The sequence below is a fragment of the Ananas comosus genome, linkage group 13 (genome assembly GCF_001540865.1).
Source record: "Ananas comosus cultivar F153 linkage group 13, ASM154086v1, whole genome shotgun sequence".
NCBI classification, from domain to species: domain Eukaryota; kingdom Viridiplantae; phylum Streptophyta; class Magnoliopsida; order Poales; family Bromeliaceae; genus Ananas; species Ananas comosus.
In genome coordinates, this window is record NC_033633.1 from 2,801,434 (window position 1) to 2,821,682 (window position 20,249).

General features: G+C 37.5%; 1 protein-coding gene and 1 long non-coding RNA gene across 2 annotated transcripts; one reads left to right on the forward strand and one right to left on the reverse strand.

Annotated features, from left to right (window-relative positions):
• Positions 4,208 to 5,443, forward strand: LOC109719121. The gene is made up of 2 exons (XR_002218613.1): positions 4,208 to 4,483; positions 5,007 to 5,443. It is a non-coding gene; the product is annotated as an uncharacterized LOC109719121 (long non-coding RNA).
• Positions 5,881 to 10,758, reverse strand: LOC109719443 (probable arabinosyltransferase ARAD1). Its single transcript, XM_020246135.1, has 2 exons — positions 8,966 to 10,758; positions 5,881 to 6,773 (listed from the first exon to the last, which is right to left on the reverse strand). The coding sequence occupies exons 1-2, from the start codon at positions 9,893 to 9,895 to the stop codon at positions 6,261 to 6,263; spliced, it is 1,443 nt and encodes a 480-aa protein (XP_020101724.1). The 5' UTR covers positions 9,896 to 10,758; the 3' UTR covers positions 5,881 to 6,260.

Here is a 20,249-nt window from a genome sequence, read left to right on the forward strand (position 1 = left end):
AGCGTACACCATATTCACCTCGGCCGTTGATTCATCAGCCGATTTTCCTTTCACTCTTTGTTTCTTCTCTTCTGACTCCTTGGCCGTTTCGGCTGAGGAGTCGCTCTCCATACGGACCTCCCTCTCTTTAGGAGGCCACCTTTCTCTCTTGATTATCGTCTTGAGGGAAGTTATTTTATCTTCCAACTCCCTCCTGGTCATTTTCTCTTCTAACTCGGCCTCAGTTGGCCGTTCTATTCTTGACTTCAACTGTAGGGCAGGCGATGAGCCGCCTGCCTCATGGTCATTCCTCATCAGACGAAAAGGGTGTGGCTGCTCATCCGGGCGTCTCCATACGTTGAGCCTCATCCCTTTCGCCTCTTCATAATGTTGACGTGCCTCGGCTTACATCCTCTACTGCCGACGCTTTTGGGTTTTTGTTAACATCGGCCCCTGCCATCTGGCCGATGGTTTAACTTCGACTTCGTGCCATTCATCCACCGGCACATTTGACGGTACTTTTACTGTTCTTAAATGATTTTTTAGAATTTCTCTTCTTTTCCATGGTCTCGGCCAAGGCTGAATGCCGAGTTCGTTGACTAGTCTCTGACCGAGGATTCTATGTCCCCCTCGGTCATTCCTTCAAATTCTGGTTCTGGTCTCGACCTGGCTTGCTGTTGCTAGTGTGGCTGATATCCAGGAAACCTTTGCTTGGAGCCGAATGGTCTATCTTGGTAGTCCCATCGGCTATGACGTTCTCCACGCCTGTTGTTGTAGTAATCATGCAGAATCTTCTGCATGTTGTTGTAGTAATCATGCAGAATCTTCTGCATGAGCATATCTTTCTTGCGTTGAACCGAATCTACTTCCGGTTCCGTATCATTAGAGGCTGCATCCGAGCCTTCCTCTTCTTGATTTTCGCTATCAGGAATGTCACCACAATCCTCAGGGAACGCCATCAGCTCATTCCATTCGTTCCCCCTTTTCTTGGCATTCACGATGGCTTCCCAGTCTCTCTTCGTCATTTCGGCCTTGCACCTGATGCATAGTCGAAGGTGTTTCTTGGCATGGGCCACGTTGTCAGCGGTCTCCTTGTCCAAAACTTATTTCCCTTTAATATTCACCATATTGACCTGAAACGGAAATGAACTTTTGTTAATTATTTTATTTTCGTTTTCTTGGTCGGCCAATATGAGCCGACCCTCCTCTATTTCTTCTTGTATCTGCCTTTTCGCAGTCGCTTTTCCTTTCCCTTTCATATTTATGACGTTGACTTGTGATGGAAAAGGATTCTTATCAATTTCCATATCCTTAATTTCTTGGTCGGCAAAGATCAGCCGACCCTCATTTATCTCTTTTTGAATTTGCCTCTTAAAGGCAGTACACTCACAAGTTTTATGACTCCATGAATGGTGTCATTTGCAGTATCTTCTGCGTTTCATTTCTTCTACAGGAGGTATAGTTTGACCTTCCTGTAACTTAATTCGTCCATCCTTTAACAACCGATCGAAAATAAGATCGGTCTTTGTTATATCAAATGAATAACTAAATGCTGATATTTGTGCCTTTGCTTCTTTTGATTTTGCAGGTTTCAGCAAAGCACACTTATACGGTTGACTGTTTCTTACCATCTCGGTAGCACAGATTTTGGCCTCATCCGCCGAATCTTCTGCCTCTTCAGATGAATTCGGCTCTTCATGAGCCAAGGATTCTTCAAAAAAAAAAAATATTTTTCTCTGTCCCTTTACCCCAATCCTTGTTTCGGCTCCATCTAGGCCGATCTTCATTATTCCCTTTTCGAAATTGCTCGTATTGAGCAACTCGAATTCCCAAATCAAAAAGATTTGGAAAGAACTTATCCTCAAAATGATCTTTAATTTTAAAATGCATGCCGTTAAATGTCATTTTGGCAAATTCTGATTCCAGCATCCTTACAAAACATCGACTTCGAGCCGTCTTGAATCGGTTCAAATATTTATCAACCGATTCTCCTGTTTTTTGTCTAAATTGAGCTAAATCTGCAACCGACAACTCCGGCTCGGTTCTATAGAATTGCTCATAAAATTTATCCTCTAATTCGTCCCAGTCTCAGACTGAATTAGCAGGCAGACTCGTGTACCAAGTGAAGGCAGTCTTGGTAAGTGAAGTATTGAATAATCTTAATTTTAGAAAAGGATCTGCCGCTGCTTCGCAGCATTGGGCTGTGAATCGAGCAACGTGTTCGACTGTATTCTCGGTCTCATCGCCAGAAAATTTGTCAAATTTCGGCATCTTCCAGTTTGCCGGATATGGATGTTCTACATCTATATTAGTAGGATATGGTGATCTAAATACAGGCCGCATTGCCGGCCTTGTGCCTACTCCGAGAGTGTTTCGGATGGCCTCCTCTATTTGCGCATATATCTCATTGTTAATTCCTTGTAGAGGAACTTGCGCTGGTACCGGGTTCGGTGATTGTTGTGCACCGAGATTTTGTACTAAGGGATTAATTCCTTACCCATTCAAAACCTGCCCCCTAGCCCCTACATTTTCGGGCTGGTAGGTTGCAACTGGAGGGGGTGGAGGTAACCCCCAAGCCACTTCCGGCTGTTGACCGGCGTTACCAACAACCGGTCTATAAGCCACTTGATATTGTGCCTCCTGATATTGGGGCTGACCAACCACCGGCGTTACTGGATTTTGTAACACCGGCGTTATCGCAGGCACTTGTAGGCCTGCTATCGGCTGTTCATTTCGAGCTAACAATTGCCCTATTCGGGCTATGTTCTCGTTAGAGGGCGTGATTGCAGCCAAAACGGCATCCAGCCGTGCGGTACTTGCGTGACTATTCTGGTTCAAAGTTTGTAGGACCCGAGTCATTTGACCAAGCGCTTGGGTCAAGCTAGGCTCCTGTTGGCCAGATTGACCACTAGTCTCACCCTCAACAGGTAAAACCGCTTGGCGCTCTACGTTATTCTTCGAATTACTGGGCTGTTCACTCCCAGAATTTCTGGAATAGCCTGATTACGGAGATTCATGGCGTTATCGTCAGCCATGTTTTAAATAGAATGTAAATTTACCTCAAAAGAGAGTCCCACCGGGCGTGCCAAAAAATTGTTGCGTGCCGAACGTCCTGACTCTTGACCTGGTCAACGATCTTCCTGGGGAAGCGCGTCAGGATGCGAAACGGCTGCAGATAGTGACCCTCGAAGTTTGCGCCCTTCGACTGGATCAAGCGATTCGGCTGATGAGGAATCGAATCAGCCGGGTCCGAAAACTCTTTTCACTCTTCGGTTCGGCTGGATGAGCCGAATATGCGGGGAAAGTCAAAAATTAAGCCAGGAGATGAGCCAAATGGCTAGCACAACACAAAATCTGGTCGGCCTGAATAACCGAACGTGACTTTCTATTGAATAGAAAATAGAAAAGTACAATAACAAGGGAGTGATGCCCGTGGGGCAGACAGACTCCAAGTATATTCTACAAGGGAGTGATGCCCATGGGGCAGACAGACTCGAAGTATATTCTATAAGGGAGTGATGCCCATGGGGCAGACAGACTCCAAAGATCTAAGTTATAGGAACTACTCCTAGGAAAAACCAAGTAAATGCGAGAATAGAAAGATGCAGAAAAATAAAGGTGGTCTTTTGTGCGCAGGGGCGAAGACCCTTTTTCAGGGTATCGTATGCCTATTTATAGAACCGCCTTTGCGTCAGTTATTGCTCTTACACGATCAACCACTATCTCCTGATTCGTAGGACCACCTTCGGCCGATCGGAACCGCTCGTAACTGCTTGCGGTTGTTATAACTCCTCGGTCCAGTGCGGCTTGTATGCGTCCGGTGTACCGCTTTAGCCGTCTTACGGATATGGACCCGGTGTGCCAGCTGTTCGCGCCTAACTGGCTCAACAACTTATAATTTAGATTATTTTTTTTTCTTATATAGAGACATAATTAAAATTATTTTTGAACAATTTCTTCCTCAAAGTTGATAAATTTATAAATTTAGATAGAATATATCACCTTCATTGAAAGTAATAAAGCATCAATTTGACTTATCTAATAAGGAAAAAAAAAACCTAAAATTAGTTTTAAAAAAATAGTTAACAATAATTTAATAGAAATTTTAATAAATAAATTTATTTTGGAGTCTCTTTTTTTTTTTTTTTTTTGAAATGTAAGTGAGTACGGCTCATTTGTAAACTAAACAGTACCTGAGAGTGCACCACACCGACCCTTTCCCCTACCTATAAAATGGCCCGTGAAACCCTAGCTAGGGTTTTCTCCATGAACACTACTTGATCTTATCCGAGCGGGACGCTGCGGCGGCGGCGGCGCCCGCCGTGCTCGCGCTCTCCGACGCTCCCTTCTCCCCGCCGAGCTCGTTGCCCCCGCGGCGAGCGGTCCCGCGGGCGCCCGTTTGCGGCGTCTCGGCGCGGGGAGCGGCGAGAGCGCGCGCGCAAGCGACGCCGCGTCGCCCCCGCGATGACGAGTGCTCGCGGTCGGAGCACGAAGAAACCCTAGGGTGTGCGATGACGGCCGCGCGGGCTCCCCCCCAAAACCCCTCTCCATTTTCTCTGTTTTTTCCGATTTTTTTAAAAATTTTTTAGATCGGTTTCGTTTTTGGTTATTTTCGCTGGTAGTTGTTATTTAAAGAAAGATTTTTTTAATTTTCTTTTTTTTTTGTCTCCGAGAATTGTTTGCTTTTATCATTTATTATTTTCTTTTTTTTAAAATTTACAACAATTTTTTATCCCCTAATTTTTGTTTGTTCAAAGTATTGGCATCTTGAGCTTATATTCGATTAACTGCTTGCATTTTTTTCAAATTTTTGTATTTCTTTTTCCCTTTTTTTCTTTTCTTCTTCTTTTCCCTTAATCAGTTCTTTCGTATACTTATTTGGTGTAATTCGAATGCAGATCAAACTTTTCATCATATGAAAAAAAAAATGCCCTTTTTTTGTCAGAACTATATGAAAAATAGATTGGTTACTAATATCCACTGTATATTGGTGATTGTATTATTTATGCTATTTCTTTCAATTTCAGACGTATGTTGCATCTCCTCCGCGCCTGCAAGTGAAAGAAGAGTTAGATAAGATGTTGGATATTCGCCGCGAAAGTAGCAGCAGCATTGTACTCGTATCACGTTACTGGGCAGTTATAGTTCAGCTGACGACGATAGAAAAAGACGAACGACGCCGACAAAATTTAGAACTGGAACAGAGCAGAATGATCACTCCAAGACCTTAATGTGTCATATTTGTATGGAATCAATTGTTGGATATGGTTTGCTTCTGATTACAAGAGTTTTGTGTATCAATGTGAAGCAGTTGTTTACATCTTTTAAAAAAAAAAGTTTCTCTGATGTCTTAACCTGCTGCTATATTGAAATAAATGGGCTTTGGATTACTTTTAGTTTGACTTCATCAGTTTGTAAAATATCTGATTTTGGTCATTCTCAGAGTGTTTGTGACATTGAAAAAGGAATGTTTACACAATTCAGATCAATAGCAGTGCCTTAATGAGTCTTAGTTTGCGAATGCGGTGGTTAAACATTCTTGTTTTGATGCTTTAGAGGCTCCCAAACTTTGCATATTTATTTTGAAGCCTCCTGATGGAGCCAGAGGATCAACTTGTTTGGGAAATTCTTTTTAAGAAATGTTTATGAGCTACAACCAATCCTCTGTAGTTGCATGAAGATACCAATTTTTTATGCAGGGAATAGGAGGAAAGGAAAGAGAAAGAAAAAATTCAAACTGCATAACAAAACTATTCACTGATTTAACTTGGCCATTGATTCCAATATGGCAAATTCTAACTCTCTTATTCAGCTCAGATCAATTAACAGTCTCCAACCAAGTTAAAAGGTGATTCATCGAAGGGCACCGAAGCGCAAAATCACCAAGACATACACAAAAAGTGAGCATAAATCCAACAAGAACCATATAATGCCAGTTTATCTTGCTTGGAGAATAGTTCGACGAAGTCGATTAGAATAACAACAATAATAATAATAGATACCTACATTGCGCCGCTTTACGGAGTAAAAATAAATCTACAACAGATACTCTCATACTTCTGCTGTGAGAGTATACAAAGCACAAAAAACTTCCTAAACCTACACTACCTGCAACTTTACACAATCAACCTGCGAAAGAATCGGTCTTCAATCGACTTATTCAACTTCCCACTAGAGAAAAAAATGAATCTAACTGAAAAAACTTGAAATAATGGTCGACGGTAGGACAAACAACAAGAATTGTAAATTTGAGATCGTGCAAATTCCTTTCATATTGAATTCTACTTCCCAGTCGGGAACCGCAAAAACCGCCTTGATCTATGCACCTTCTGTCGTATCACCGGCACCTTCCGCGCCAACGCCTGCCAGATCATCTGGACCGCGTCGTCCTCCCGCGACGGGTACTGGTACTCGATGTACCGATCGACCTCCTTGAGCCGCTCCCACATCCGCGTCCACTCCTCCCGCCCGATTCCTCTGATTAGCTTCATCAAGAAGCCCTCTTTTATGGCATCGGACGAGCGGACGAAAACGCAGAACTCGGAGTAGTCGAGGACGTCCTCAAACGGCAGCTCGATCTCGTCGCTGATGATGATGGGAACGCAGTGGCTCGCGATGGCGTCAAACAGCCGATTGGAGGACGGAGTGTCGCCAGCGATGTTGAGGCAGAATTTAGACGATTGCATGCCCTGGCTCGCTGTGCTGATCCCGTTTCCTTGGATACTACCGAAGGAGAAGTAGATGTCCTTCTCATTTCGGAGGAGGTAGAAGAGCTCCTGGCGGATGTTTCCTCCCTGTAAAAACGAGAGAAAAAGAATGTTATAGTTACTATTACCATAAATAACTCCTCACATATGCATATGAATTATTGGAAACTTGATCTGAATCGAGAAAATTGAAGTGTGCAAGACTACACATGATTCTTTGTTGCTTCTTGCATATATAGAGATTGTCAGCTGAAAGAACACTCATCAAGAATTTACAAGAGCAAGCATTTATGCCTGCATGTACAATACTTCTAAAGATTGATAACAATGATAAATGAAAACCATAGAAACTTTATGAAACTATACCAAATCCCAAGGATTAGCTTATTGAATGCTTAGCTGGAAAATTATGGAACTCATTCCTAGTCTCTACAGTCGAAGTCTCTCAAGATTTATCACAAATGACTCAGAGAAGAGAAACATCTTTGTCTTCAAACTCGGTTTTGGCTAGCCGAGAACCTTCATGGAATTCATGTTTCTTAACAAGTGTGTGAATGTCAAAAACGCTGATATGTTCCAACTTTTCAAACGGATGCCGCATTTCCATAGTACGATGCATTGAACTAGACCACCTAGACTTCCAGTGATTTGAAAGGTTACGAACAAGTAGAGACGCATCTGGACTCTGCAGGATACTATCAAAAGGCATACGAGCCATTTATAAGATCAAAGAGCCATTCTTGTGTATAATACTGGTTGACAAAAAGGAAAATTTAATTTAACAGATGAAAAAATCCTGCTGATTTAATTCTTACTTATGATTGCAGAGATGGCTCATTCCCGCTGTTAGGATTGCCAAGCTGCAACCTTATATGCAAGAGACAAAGATAAAAGAAATGAACATATAAGGATATTATTTGACCAGTCCTATGATTTCCTCATTTCTAGCTTCAGAATGTTTAATTCCACCCACATTTCGTGAGCTCTTATTTGTTTCTAGGATTTGCCTTGAATTTTCTTAAAAGTGAATGTTGTATCATACAGATAGACAATCTGGACATCTGCCTAAGCCCTTGTCAAAAAGGGATGAGGTGACCCAAGAGATGCCAATATCAACTTATTCTTAATATCTAATGTAAACACGACTCTTTAAGGTACAACTTTGAAAGGAAACTCTTTAAGGGAACATTACAATAAGATCAACACAACAAAATGCAGGGATACAAGAAATGAACTGGCAAAAAGAACTGTAAGATTTTAAACTGGATGTAATATGATACGAAGTCATAAGACAGAAGTGTCAGAACAGATGCAATTGCCTAGTCCATCTATATCACGCCCAGATATCATTTCCAAGCAGATGAAAGAGTAATCCCTCTTTCTCATGCCCAAACAGATATTATTATTTTTGCGTACTTTGTTATGTCGGAACATGATTTTATTCAGGAAACATAGAAAAGATGATCGCTATGATGGCGAACCATTTTTGGTAGGTAACCACTGCATAGAATTTCAAATATCTCTTTCCTGTGCAGTTTCTAAGTTCCATTATCACTTGAACCTACTGCTTCGTCTTGGCCCTCTGATAATGAAAAGAATACTCTAATCGCTTCTAAAAGTTCTACAAACATAAGATAGGAAACTTGCATAATATACTCTTATCTGCCAATCACTTCATATACTTTTCTTAAAATGTCTAAGGTCGTTGAAAAAAAGGGAGAAAAGTCACCATTAGCATGCCAAGAAATAGATATACCAACCATCTCCTTGCAAAACTTAAGCGGGCGTGAGAAAACTGTCAAAGACAAATAGGACATGCAACTACTCATTGACAGAGCCAGCAGACAGATTTTGGGTCAATCACCACTATAGCTATTTCTCCATTAATCTACTCCACCAAAAGACACTAAAGTAATGAATAACTACAATTTTTTTTCAAATAAAGAAAAGAGTCAACAAAGTTAGGAGGTCAGCGATTCTCAGACAAAGACTGGTATCCTAACCTAAATGGCAGAATGAGTCAGATGTAACAAATTTAATGTGCCTGACATGGATATTATTGTAGCATAAACACTTACACTTCTGCCGCTAGTTCCATTTTTTTTTTTTTTTTTTCATTCACGGTCATGGTAATTCATAAGACGTATTTACATCGTGTGTTAAGCTACCGGTTAAAATTATAGTAGAGCATTACTTACCAGTTACCATACCATTCACGAAGGGAAAACATTGGTAAGGAGGAAAAAATGTCAAACTCGAATAATTGAACCAACTCTTACCTCTTTTCTATAGATGGCTCCTCGAAAATATAGCAAAGTCGGCCGATCATCGAACCCAGCTGAATCATTCACAAAGGTTTTGGCCAAATGTTTGTAGGGAGCAATAAGGTCCTTCTCCAAGTTAGCCAATTTCGGGTTATACCGTCCGAAATCCGATAATATAAACACACACGGAAACAGCGCCGACCTCGCATCCAACATGCTATTCGGATGGTGTGCTACTATTACATGATCCTTTCCCCCAGATCTCTTCCACTCTTTTTGAGAAGCTAAATACCTCACCAGCTTCTGCTGCAGCAGCTTATCCCTGAAAATGGTTTCCGGTGGGATAACTCTCGAGTACCTATTATAGCTCAGTGACGAAAAGAACGGCACGAATATAATATCGGCCTCACGAGAGTCATAAACTCTAATAGCATTACATGGGCCAACTCGGTCCGGAAAATTCGACGATAAGAGATCCAGTGTTAGCCAATACTCTATGCTGTGCTGGAGATTCAACCCGCCGGGATAACTCGGAATATTAGCACGGATATCCGGCCACACGCTCTTGCCGTCGGGCTTCCAATCTAGAAGGCCGAAGTGGAATTCGGGGGGCATATCATACATATAAACTTTGAGAACCGCATTGCTTGGATCACACTTATCGCGAGCCTTTTCTTCCTGTCTAATTTCAATCTCATCAAAGAGAGGTTGCTCCACATTCACTGCCCGCTCTTCGATCGGGAGGCGGGGCGGGTTGTTTGCTTTCTCGATCACCGAGAAGACCTTGTCGGCGGGCAAGAGATTGCGGTCGACGAAATGCGGCCGGCCCGTGGAATTCAAGCAGATCATAAACGACGACACGACGAGGAGGACCGCGAGGGCGAACCAACACGAGAGGGTTTTCCGGCATCGGAAACCCGAATGCTGAGTGCTTCTATCAGCCATTTTTTCCTTTTAAAATATAACTCTTTGGAAAGAAACCCAACAATAGAAATGCCTACTTAATCAACCACAGAACATTAATTGCCCCAACCCAACAAGAACGGTAAAGCAAATTAGTTGGGGAAAAGAAACAAACAGTTTGCAATCACGAGAAAAAGGGAAAAAGCACTAACAACCACGCAAGTGCTTAATCAGGAACATAGCTGGAGATAACCAAACTGAACAAATTTCTTCATAAAAATTGCAACTTTGGCAATAAAAATCCCTCCTCGGAGAAACACCAACACCCAAGAACTCTCCCTAGATCCCCATTTCAACGAGGAAGCCTCAAGAACACCAAAACGCCCCAAATTTACAAACAGGAAAGGGAGGCAACACCAAACTCCTCCGTAAAAATAGCAACTTTGGCTATAAAAACCCCTGCTTGAAGGAACCCAACATCCAAAAACTCTCCCTAGATCCCTATTTCGACGAAGTAAGCCTCAAGAACACCAAAATGCCCCAAACTTACAAATGGTGACCGACAACCCAGAAACGGGAGAGGGAGAGAACGCCAAGATACCAACCACCCATCAAATAAAACCATCCAAAGATCGGGACCGAACGAAGGAGACGGGGCGCGAGGGGGACCAAAGCTATGAAGATCGAATCTTTGGGGCTCCTTGTATTTTTGCACTCAACCCTCCCTCTCTCTCTCTCTCTCTCTCTCTCTCTCTCTTCTTCTTCTTCTTGGGCGTGAGGTGTTTGCGCGTGGAGACCACCTCTCTCACCTAAAAGCTATTTGTGAGAAGGAAATGGGAATGGAAATGGAACCAAAAAAAAAAAGGGCTTCACAATGCTCAAGGGGGGAGAATCTATTGATCAATTCAACAGATTTGCTCTTTACTAATAGTTGCAAATAGTATAAAGACCCCCTCAACTATAGCTTATTTTGAGATAGCCGCCACAACTTTATTATTATTATTTTTTTTGAAGAGAAAATTTTTAGATAGTTTGGTTGTGTTGTTGTTTTTTTATTGTTTGATTAACTTTTTATGTGAAATAATATGGGAGGTTGAGATAGATTGCTTGAGATTTTTTTACATCTAAAGTAATTATGGATAACATCGGAGTTATTATCGTCGATTTTTTTTATAAATTTATGTATAATAGTGCAGGAAGAAATGTTGCATTTTTTTACTTTTTTAATTATCTTTACGTGAAATAATAATTTTTTTTAAAAAAAATGCCAATAATGCCAAAAGAGGTTGTTTTACACATTCTCATTAAGTTTCACTTTTAATTTTTACTCCTAGTTTTCTCTTTATATCACTAAAAAAATCTGTAATTAAGTGAGAGATTAAAATATTATAATTTACAAACCACATGATAATAGAGTGGTAAATTTTATAAATTGTAAGGTATTAAAATGCAGTATTTGATAAAAGCTATTTATACAGCTCAAAAGAAATGAATAATGTACACTCTATCTATCTATGGTGGAATAATCTTTATTAGTTATATCGATATGATTAGTAAAAAATTTTCATTCTAAGATGAATAGATGTACATCATATATTTCTTTTCATAAAATTTTACTCTATTAGAATTTATACTTCGCCACTATATAGATTGTAAAATATATTATTTACCATTTAATTTAATAGTAAGTTTTCACAATAAAATAAAGATATCTAAGCTAAATTTTTTAAACCATAGAACAATAAAATGAGAATACCCTAACTCATATGAGAACTATCCTATATTTTAATAAAATTATTTGATTTCAAAAATTTTAAATTTAAGAATGTCTCCATCATACAAAAATATAGTGGAGTGATGTACTTCATAATAATCTATAGTTGAGGGGGTGCCATACATTTTACCCCAATTATTATAGCCTTTAATGTGTGTCTATGCAAATGTTCCCTTTAGCTTTATAAAAAATGGTACATTTCCCATGAAATAAAACAATTATTATATGCGTATTCTAAGTGTCCTTTATACTCATTTTTATACTCCAAAATTTTAAAAAATATTTAATAAAATAATAAAGAAAATAGGTATTTAGTAAGTTAATACTTTAAACTTTTGTTACGATGATAAATTCTATTCAAATTTACGTTCGAAAAATAAAACTCTAAAATATTAATATGCTGTTCATTTAATCTTTATTTTTAAATTTTAACTATTCCTATTAATTACGTTGTAATCTTTTTTTTTTCTTTACAAATTATTTTCTGTAAAATTGGGGTTATCTTAATAAAGATGAGATGAATAACATGTCATCTTTAGCCCTATGTTATGTATTAATAATATGCCCACATAAATAATATGAAAGATTTTAAATAGTTGTTACAAATTATTCAAATATTTTAGAAATTTTTATGATAAAAATATATAAAATTTATCTTAACTACCACCTATTTGGTTTCAACTATCTATAAATTTGTGAATACGTCGTTTATCTTAACTAACTTAGTAACAAATTTTATATAATTTATGTAACTATAAATTTTTTAATGTAAACAATTATATCACTCAAATTAAATAAATTAAAAGATTTTGGGAACTAAATTTAAAATTTTAAAAACTTAGATAGTTGAATCAAAAAGGTCTATATTTCTGGTAAATTTTATATATTTCTACTAATTTTTGTCAATATATTTGAGGAACTTAAAAGCATTTCTCATTATTAAATGCACAAAGCATCTTTGAAAGAGGAGCGAAAGTAATTGGGACCATCTAAACTTCTCATGCTATTTGGAATTGAATAATTTTAGTCACAAAATTTAAAATATTTTATCAAATTTATTATCAATTTCACCAAATTTAATGACTATATTTATTTTTGAAAAAATAAAGTCAAACATATTAAAGATTAATAACAAATGGTGTCATTAAATTTCATTACATGCTCAACTTAATTAACTAAGTTCAGAAACTGTAATATAAAAACTTACAAGTTGAAGAGGTCTCAATAATCTATACCTATACATTATTTCCCCTAAAGTCTTGCCACGTGGCGGTCCCTTCTTTATCCTTACCTTCTCCTCTCTTCTCTAACCACAATTGTTGCAGCCGCATAAAACCTTTGATCTTCCAATCAATTAATGAACAATCTTAAACCCACACTCTTCATCTCCCCACCAAGGAGTTACTAACGCATAATTAACTTTAATAATTACAATCTTAAACCCATACTCTTCATCTCCCCACCAAGGAGTTACTAATGCATCATTAACTTTAATAATTATAATGATCCACACAATTAGCACCACTAAAACCCCATCATCATCATCTCCTCATTCTTCAAAACCAAATACCACACTCCAACAATGTCCTATGTTACAAACTAACTCTTCTTTCTATTATTCTTATTATTATTCTCGAACGCGAGTACGAACCCATCAACGCCATTCGGGTCGAGCCATGATTATTCGGGCGCGTTGTTTGGGTTCAGCGAATGCTTGGAGTTTGTGGAGGACGGGGCGAACGGGGCCGAATCGGGGTTGCTGCTCCAGACTCGGTCACGTGCTAAGCCGAAGCGTCACGTGCCTCTGCAAGGCCATACGAGAAGGGGCGAAGCTAGGCGTACCCGTGAATGTCACCAAAGCTCTCGCTTTGCCCTCGCTTTGTGGGCTTTCCCACACGCAAATAGTCCCCTGTTACAAAAGTAAGAGGTGTTTTTTTTTTATGGTCCAATTTCATATATACAAATTGCTTTCATAAGAAAAAATAAGTAAAATAAGATTTCTTCGTACTCTTTTTTTTTTATTTTTTTGGCGCATAAGAATAGTTCATATTTTGTAATTTTTTAAATTTTGTTATCTTTTTGTTTTTAAAATTGTATGTGTACTGAAATTAGGGTTTCGTGGATTGTAGCGCAGCATCGCGGGGGAAAGCGAAGATAGATTTGGAGTCAATGAGACGAAAGAAGTGGTAGGTTTGGAGAGATCTGTAGGGAATCAACGTGGCTGTGACGAAAAAGGAGCTCGACGTTGATAATGGCGGCAAAGGTAATGTGGAGATGGGGATTCATCTCTCCGATGTCGGTAGTGCGATCAAGATGCGTATGGAGTAATAATTCTATTGCTGCTTATTTCATTATTATTTTTTATAATTTATTTACTGAAATTATAAACTTTGTTACATTTGTACGTATATCTATTTCATCTCTTTTATTTGTATATATGTTAATATATATTATCTTTATTTATTAATGTCTTATGGTAATTCAAAAAATTTAAAATTTTTACTTTGTGAATCTTCTATCTTCTATAGCATTAGCCCGCCGCAATGCGCAGGTAACTTCACTAGTAATTTAATAAAAGAAAAGTGATGCTATCCATGCATCCAAAATTAGATGTAAATTAGATGTAAATTTTACACTCCACCTGTTCCATGGGTGGGGTTTCTTTACTAACCATATTGATGTGACTAATAGAAAGACCCACCAACAGAATTAGTATGGTGTAAAATTTACGCTAAAAGAAAATACAGAGATAGCATTTTCTTTTTTTTTTAAAAAAAAAGAGGAGGCTATTTCAAAACGGCCTATAGCTAAAGGGGCTATTCATTATAATATAGGAGAATTGCTTATATAGTCTAGAAAGTATTCGACTTTCTGATTTTTCTGTTTTAGAAGGCTAATATTAAAAATACCATTTTTACATTCTAAGTTATTTCAAATATATCCATAGAGTTAAATTTTGTTAGTTAGCTGTTAGCAATAACTGTTATCTTTATAAAATTACTATTTTGCCCTTTCAAATATCTCCTTCTAGCATTACCAATTTTTCTTATTTGCCCTTAATTTGGAGGCAAAAAAAGTTTTTTGATGTTTGATTTTTTTAAATATACCCTTATTTCATTACCAACTTTTCTTATTTATCCTTAAATTAAGGGCAAAATAGGTATTTTGATTTTTTAAATTCCGGTAGATATTTAACTCGCGTTTAACCCGAGATAATTTAACGGGTGATAACTATCACGTCCCGGATATCACGTTCCCCGGGCACGCTGACAAATCCGCCATATACAAAGAAATTTTCTCTATATACGAAGCGATAGCTGTACCTATAAAAATACAATACTACAACCAGTAGTATAGAGCTGTAAGGAACAAAACATAAACTTGTAGCAAATAAAAGTTCACTATATATACAACATCTGTATACAAAAGCTCGCCTCACGAGAAACAGTAATGACAGTATGTATAAGAACTCAAAAATTACAATTACCTGTAGCTGGTACTCCACTAGCTCTAGCTCGTCTGGTAGGGCTCTAACTCGCGACGTCCTTGCCACGATCAATCTCAGAGGGGGCAGCAGCCGGCACCGAAGGCTCTGCAAAAGAAGGGTAACAACTGGGCTTGAGAACTACTGTAAAAATAAGTAATCCTCAGTGGGTGCCACCCTCAACATCATCGGTCCACCGACTAAGTCTACAAAAGGGAGCAAAGATAATAGAAGAATGCTGGAAAAAAATCTACAGCTACAAATCACTACACTATCATGCTCTATACTAACCAACTGTAGGAAATGTCAATTCTGACCCAATCCAACTGGGACTGTAAGCATACCCGTCCCTGGGACTGTGAACACACCCGTCCCGCCCGGTTGCGACTATACAGCTACCTCCACACTAAGCGGTCCATGGAGAGCAAGTCCAACATGCACGAACGACATCAACGCGAAAGCACAACGCCCGTTTCCGGAGTGGCACTCGTGGGAGCTATCCAACCGAGTATGCAGCGTATCTTTGTCGAGCTCAATCAGGCTCTCACAAGCCAAAGTCAAGTAACCGGGTTCAACTGGTCTAACAACCAACAGGTCACGTGCCCTCGGCACAATCTGAGGCCAAAACGGCGATAGAGGTCCACCGTCAACCCCGACGGCCCCCAACAGTCTGGAACAGTCTGAACACTACTGTAAAAATACATTCGGCATCCCAACACGAGCGTAAGTGAAATCTAAACTATCTGGGGTATCCACCACACTGATACTGCAGCGATACAAAATAACAACAGCTCCTAGAGGTAAATCAGGTAGTTTAAGCATATGACAGGTTATAATCGTTGTTTTCTCTTAAGTCAAATTCCAGTCCAACATGTGCTAGTAGATACATGCAACGAGGAAGCTCCAATTCAGATTTTACATGGAATATGCCAAAATTCATGAATTGAGCAAAATCTATCAACACAACAACACATGTCGACCAACTATACACTTAGAAGACAAACCGACGATTAACCCACCTCGATAGCTAATCCCAATCCGGCGCGACGTCGAGAACGGCGGAATCGCATCATCGCCCGGCCTCCTCGCGATGCTACGACGATGAAGACACGCTTGAACGGCACCGCGGCGCGACGTCGGCGAAACTCGAACTCTACCCGAGCTCTTCCTTGCTCGACCGATGCTAAAGAGAGATGGGAGAAGAAGCAGGTAGAATACTCTCTCTCAGCCTTTCTACACATGTAAATAGCGAAAGGGTGGAGTGGTGACACGTACGAGGCACGAAATTACGAAAAAGCCCCTTACCTACTCAGGTGTACCGGTACACGGGCAAATGTACCGCTACATATGGCAACCCGAGAGCAGCTGCGCAAAATCTGTCTAAGTGTACCGGTACACCCATCAAGGCGTACCGGTACAGAAGGCGTACCGGTACAGAAGGCGTACTGATACAGAAGGTGTACCGGTACAGAAAGCGTACCGGTACAGAAAGTGTACCGGTACAAAAAGTGTACCAGTACGCCTTGATGGTTGTACTGGTACAACAAGCAGAAAATCTGCTATTTACAGATTCCAATGCCAAGTCCTGTTCTCGCATCCCGGCTAAGTCCGTTTTGCGTCTATTTTGCGCCAAAGCGATTCGAACTTGTCCCGACACTCTCCAGAGCTGTCGAAAGCCTCTCCTGCTAAACACCAGGGACACCACAATAACTGTGAGAGTATTTTTAAATAATGAAGGAACATATAAGAGATATATTGAAAAAAAAAAAGAGAATAAATTAGATATTTCTAAAGTTTTCAAAGGTATATAGACAATTATCCTTATAATTTATGGAGCTTTTTATGTTTACAAAAATAAATAAAACCAGTGTAGTTACTCGCGCGATGCAGCGCGTAGACACTATCAAAACAATCATTATTTCTATAAACTAATTAATATTAGTTTAAATTGAAACTAATATTAAATAAAATTTTTTTTACAAACAAAATTTTCATTCTCTTTATTAAATAAAAACTATTAAATTAAAATTGTAACCATTAAATAAAAAACTATTAAAGATGACATTTTCATACTTATTAACTCAACAATCTATATAATCAAACTCAATAGTTTAGTGAAAAAAATAATAAGATTATAAGAAATGACAAATACAAAATTTACAATTTGATTACACATAACAACTCAAATAAAAAAAATTGTTACAAGTTCAAGCGAGTGTTAATTGAAAATTAAATAAAGTTGAGGGCCTATTTCAAATGGCCTATACAGGATCTCTCAGTAAATATTTTTACCAATCCTTTTTTAATATTAAAAAAAAAAACAAAACAATGCCAAACCTGCACATCTCCGGGCCCAATTGTGTCCTTATGCCTAGCGAAATCTTAATGAGTGAATGAGCCTTGAAACCCTACAGAAGCAATTCAGTGAACACCTCATGAGTATCTACTACAAACCAATTTGAATTATAACAAAGATGTATAACTTGAGTTACCTCTAACATGTATGTAACAGTCTAAAAAAAAAAACATAATTAAATACAACAACACCTGAGCAGAAGCAAATACCCTATAACATAAGACCATGGATAATAAGTTGTGATTTTTCAAAACCAACCTCTATGAGAGTGATTAGGAAACCCAGCGGGAGGAGAAACTGCAACAAAACAAATTATAATTCAAGCGAAAAAAAGCCCCAACTTAAAAGAAAAGGAACAGTTGAGAAAAATCAAGCAAAATTTGGAAAAATTTAATGATAAAAATTCTAAGTTTTTTATCCAAATCAGAAAAAAATAGATTTTCACATCTTTCTAGAAACTAATATCTTCAAACTTATTCCCACCGTCCCTAGAGCAAGTGGCAAAGGGTTTGGTGGTTGGTACTCGAGACCCAAGTTCGAATCCTAGTTGATTCATATTTCCAGCTGTGTTTATTTTCCAAATGAAATAAACGAAGCGGGTAGCGTGCTACCTATCTCTCAAAAAAAATATATATATCTTCAAACTTATCCAGGAGAAGGAAATGATCCAAGTTTCTCAGCTCAGGCCTACAAATCACATAAACCCCATCAAATTAACACCCAAAATAGAAAAACCAAAATGTACATATATAAAAAAGAATGAATTTATAAAAATGACTTTTTTTCTTTCACAAGAAGTAATTGATTCATCTGAAAGTTTGATCTTAGTCATTCAATGAATTACAAACTTTTATGTGAATTACTTTCCAATGCTTCTCCTCACGATGGCGTCTTGTCCATGAAAAAAAATTAGCAAAATAATAAAAGAATAAAATGGTGACTATGAAAAGATAAAAACGTATTGGTAGAGTAATCAATTATGATTATAATTACCATGAAACGTTAATGTAGATTATCATTAATTCATGAAATGTTAATAGATATACCGGAGAGGAGAGGGGAGGGGAAGGGTGGGAGAGATGAAGAGATGCCTAATACGGTGAGAATTAAAGGAGAGAGAATTAATACGTTATTGGAGATTAATAAAATAGGTATAGATATAGATTATCTATCTATTAACCTAAGAATGAAGGGTTTCTTGCCACGTGGCAAGAAGCATTGTGAATTCATTATGTTTAATAGATATTTTCTGATGATACTTTCTTGGTACACATGTGTGTTAGGCTTGACTCCTAACCCAAAAACTCTACAAATAGAGATTTAGAGTTGTTTGATGCAAAACATTAGTCTTTCTTTAAGTTATTTTTTTCTAAAATGATAAGTTTATTTTCGCATAAATTATAATATTCTGTTATATCCAAACTACAAATATTTTTTCTCATCCTCTGTGTACTTTAAATGTCTAAAATTGAAAAAAAAAAATTTAGTTAAATAAATTAAAAACTTTATTAAATATATTAAAAAATTTACCTATCTTAAATATTGTATTTATTTTTTAGTCAATAAAAATAGATCAATTAAGATCAGTAACAAATAAAATTATTACATTCAATAACATTTTTTTAGGTAAAAATGTATGGAGACCCCCTCAACTACTAGCCATTCTCAAATCGACCCTCAAATTTTTTTTTTTTTTGATTGAGACCCCTCAATTGTTAATTTTTTAATATTTGAGTTTTATGCTTAGTTAGGTTAAAAATTATTGCTGTTATAACTTAAAAATAATCAATCAATTTGAGAAAATCTCCATTTAATTTGAATAAAATCATTTAATTCTAAAAAATTAAAAGTTAAGGAGATGCCTATTCAAATATTATTTTTTCATATAATTTACAACAATTAATAATACTTCAATAAAAATTTTGCCACACAGCTTTCTACGAGAAATAACACTCTATAACAGAATTAGCCAAACACTCTATAACTTTTTTTTCACAGTACAATATTATTTTTGGGTTAATTGTATACAGATCCCTATAAACATATTAAATAGTAAATATATTCCTACAAAATTTAACTTTTCATTTTTATCCTACAAAAGTCTAATGATATTTATATTGTCCATCTGGTTTGTTATCATTAGAGCACGGTTTATTTTTCAACAGCAAAAAAGTGAAATAACATTTTTGCCATTACGAATATATATCCCTCCAAAAGTTCCAACTATTAGAATTATACAGAAATATCCTCTCCAAAAAATTTATCCAATAATATAAGAGGGATAAAAATATCAATTTAACTCATTCACTAACCAGGATTAAATATTTCACTTATAGTTAACTATATTTTTCTACAGAATCCTAACAGTAGGAATATATTTGAAAACGTCAGAACTTTTACAAGAATAAAAATAAAAATAAAAAAATTAAACTTTATAAAAATATATCTGTTATTTAATATGTTTACGAACAGAGTTGTATGCAATTAACCTATTATTTTTTACCACACTTTTTTCAGCAGCAATGTAGTCTCTTTTGCATGTTTGGTGGACTGTCAATTAGCAAGCTCATATACATGCAGGACTGCATGCAGAAGTTTTTGCTTGTTGATGGAGAAATGAATAGAATTTCTTTTTTTTTTTGGTCTCCACAAATGTGAGAAAGTGATTCTCTTGGGTAGCTTTTAAGCTAATGTTTTCTGTTGTACCTGCAAAATTTTTAGCTTTAGAACAAAAAAAAAAAAAAAAAAAAAAAAAAGCTGTTTGATGCTTGTTGGTGCAACT

Coding starts and splice junctions, on each gene's coding strand:
- LOC109719443 (XM_020246135.1), bottom strand. CDS start 9,895: ATGGCTGATAGAAGCACTCAGCATTCGGGTTTCCGATGCCGGAAAACC. Junction 6,774..8,965: donor GAGCCATCTATAGAAAAGAG/GTAAGAGTTGGT, acceptor TCGTTTTTACAG/GGAGGAAACATCCGCCAGGA.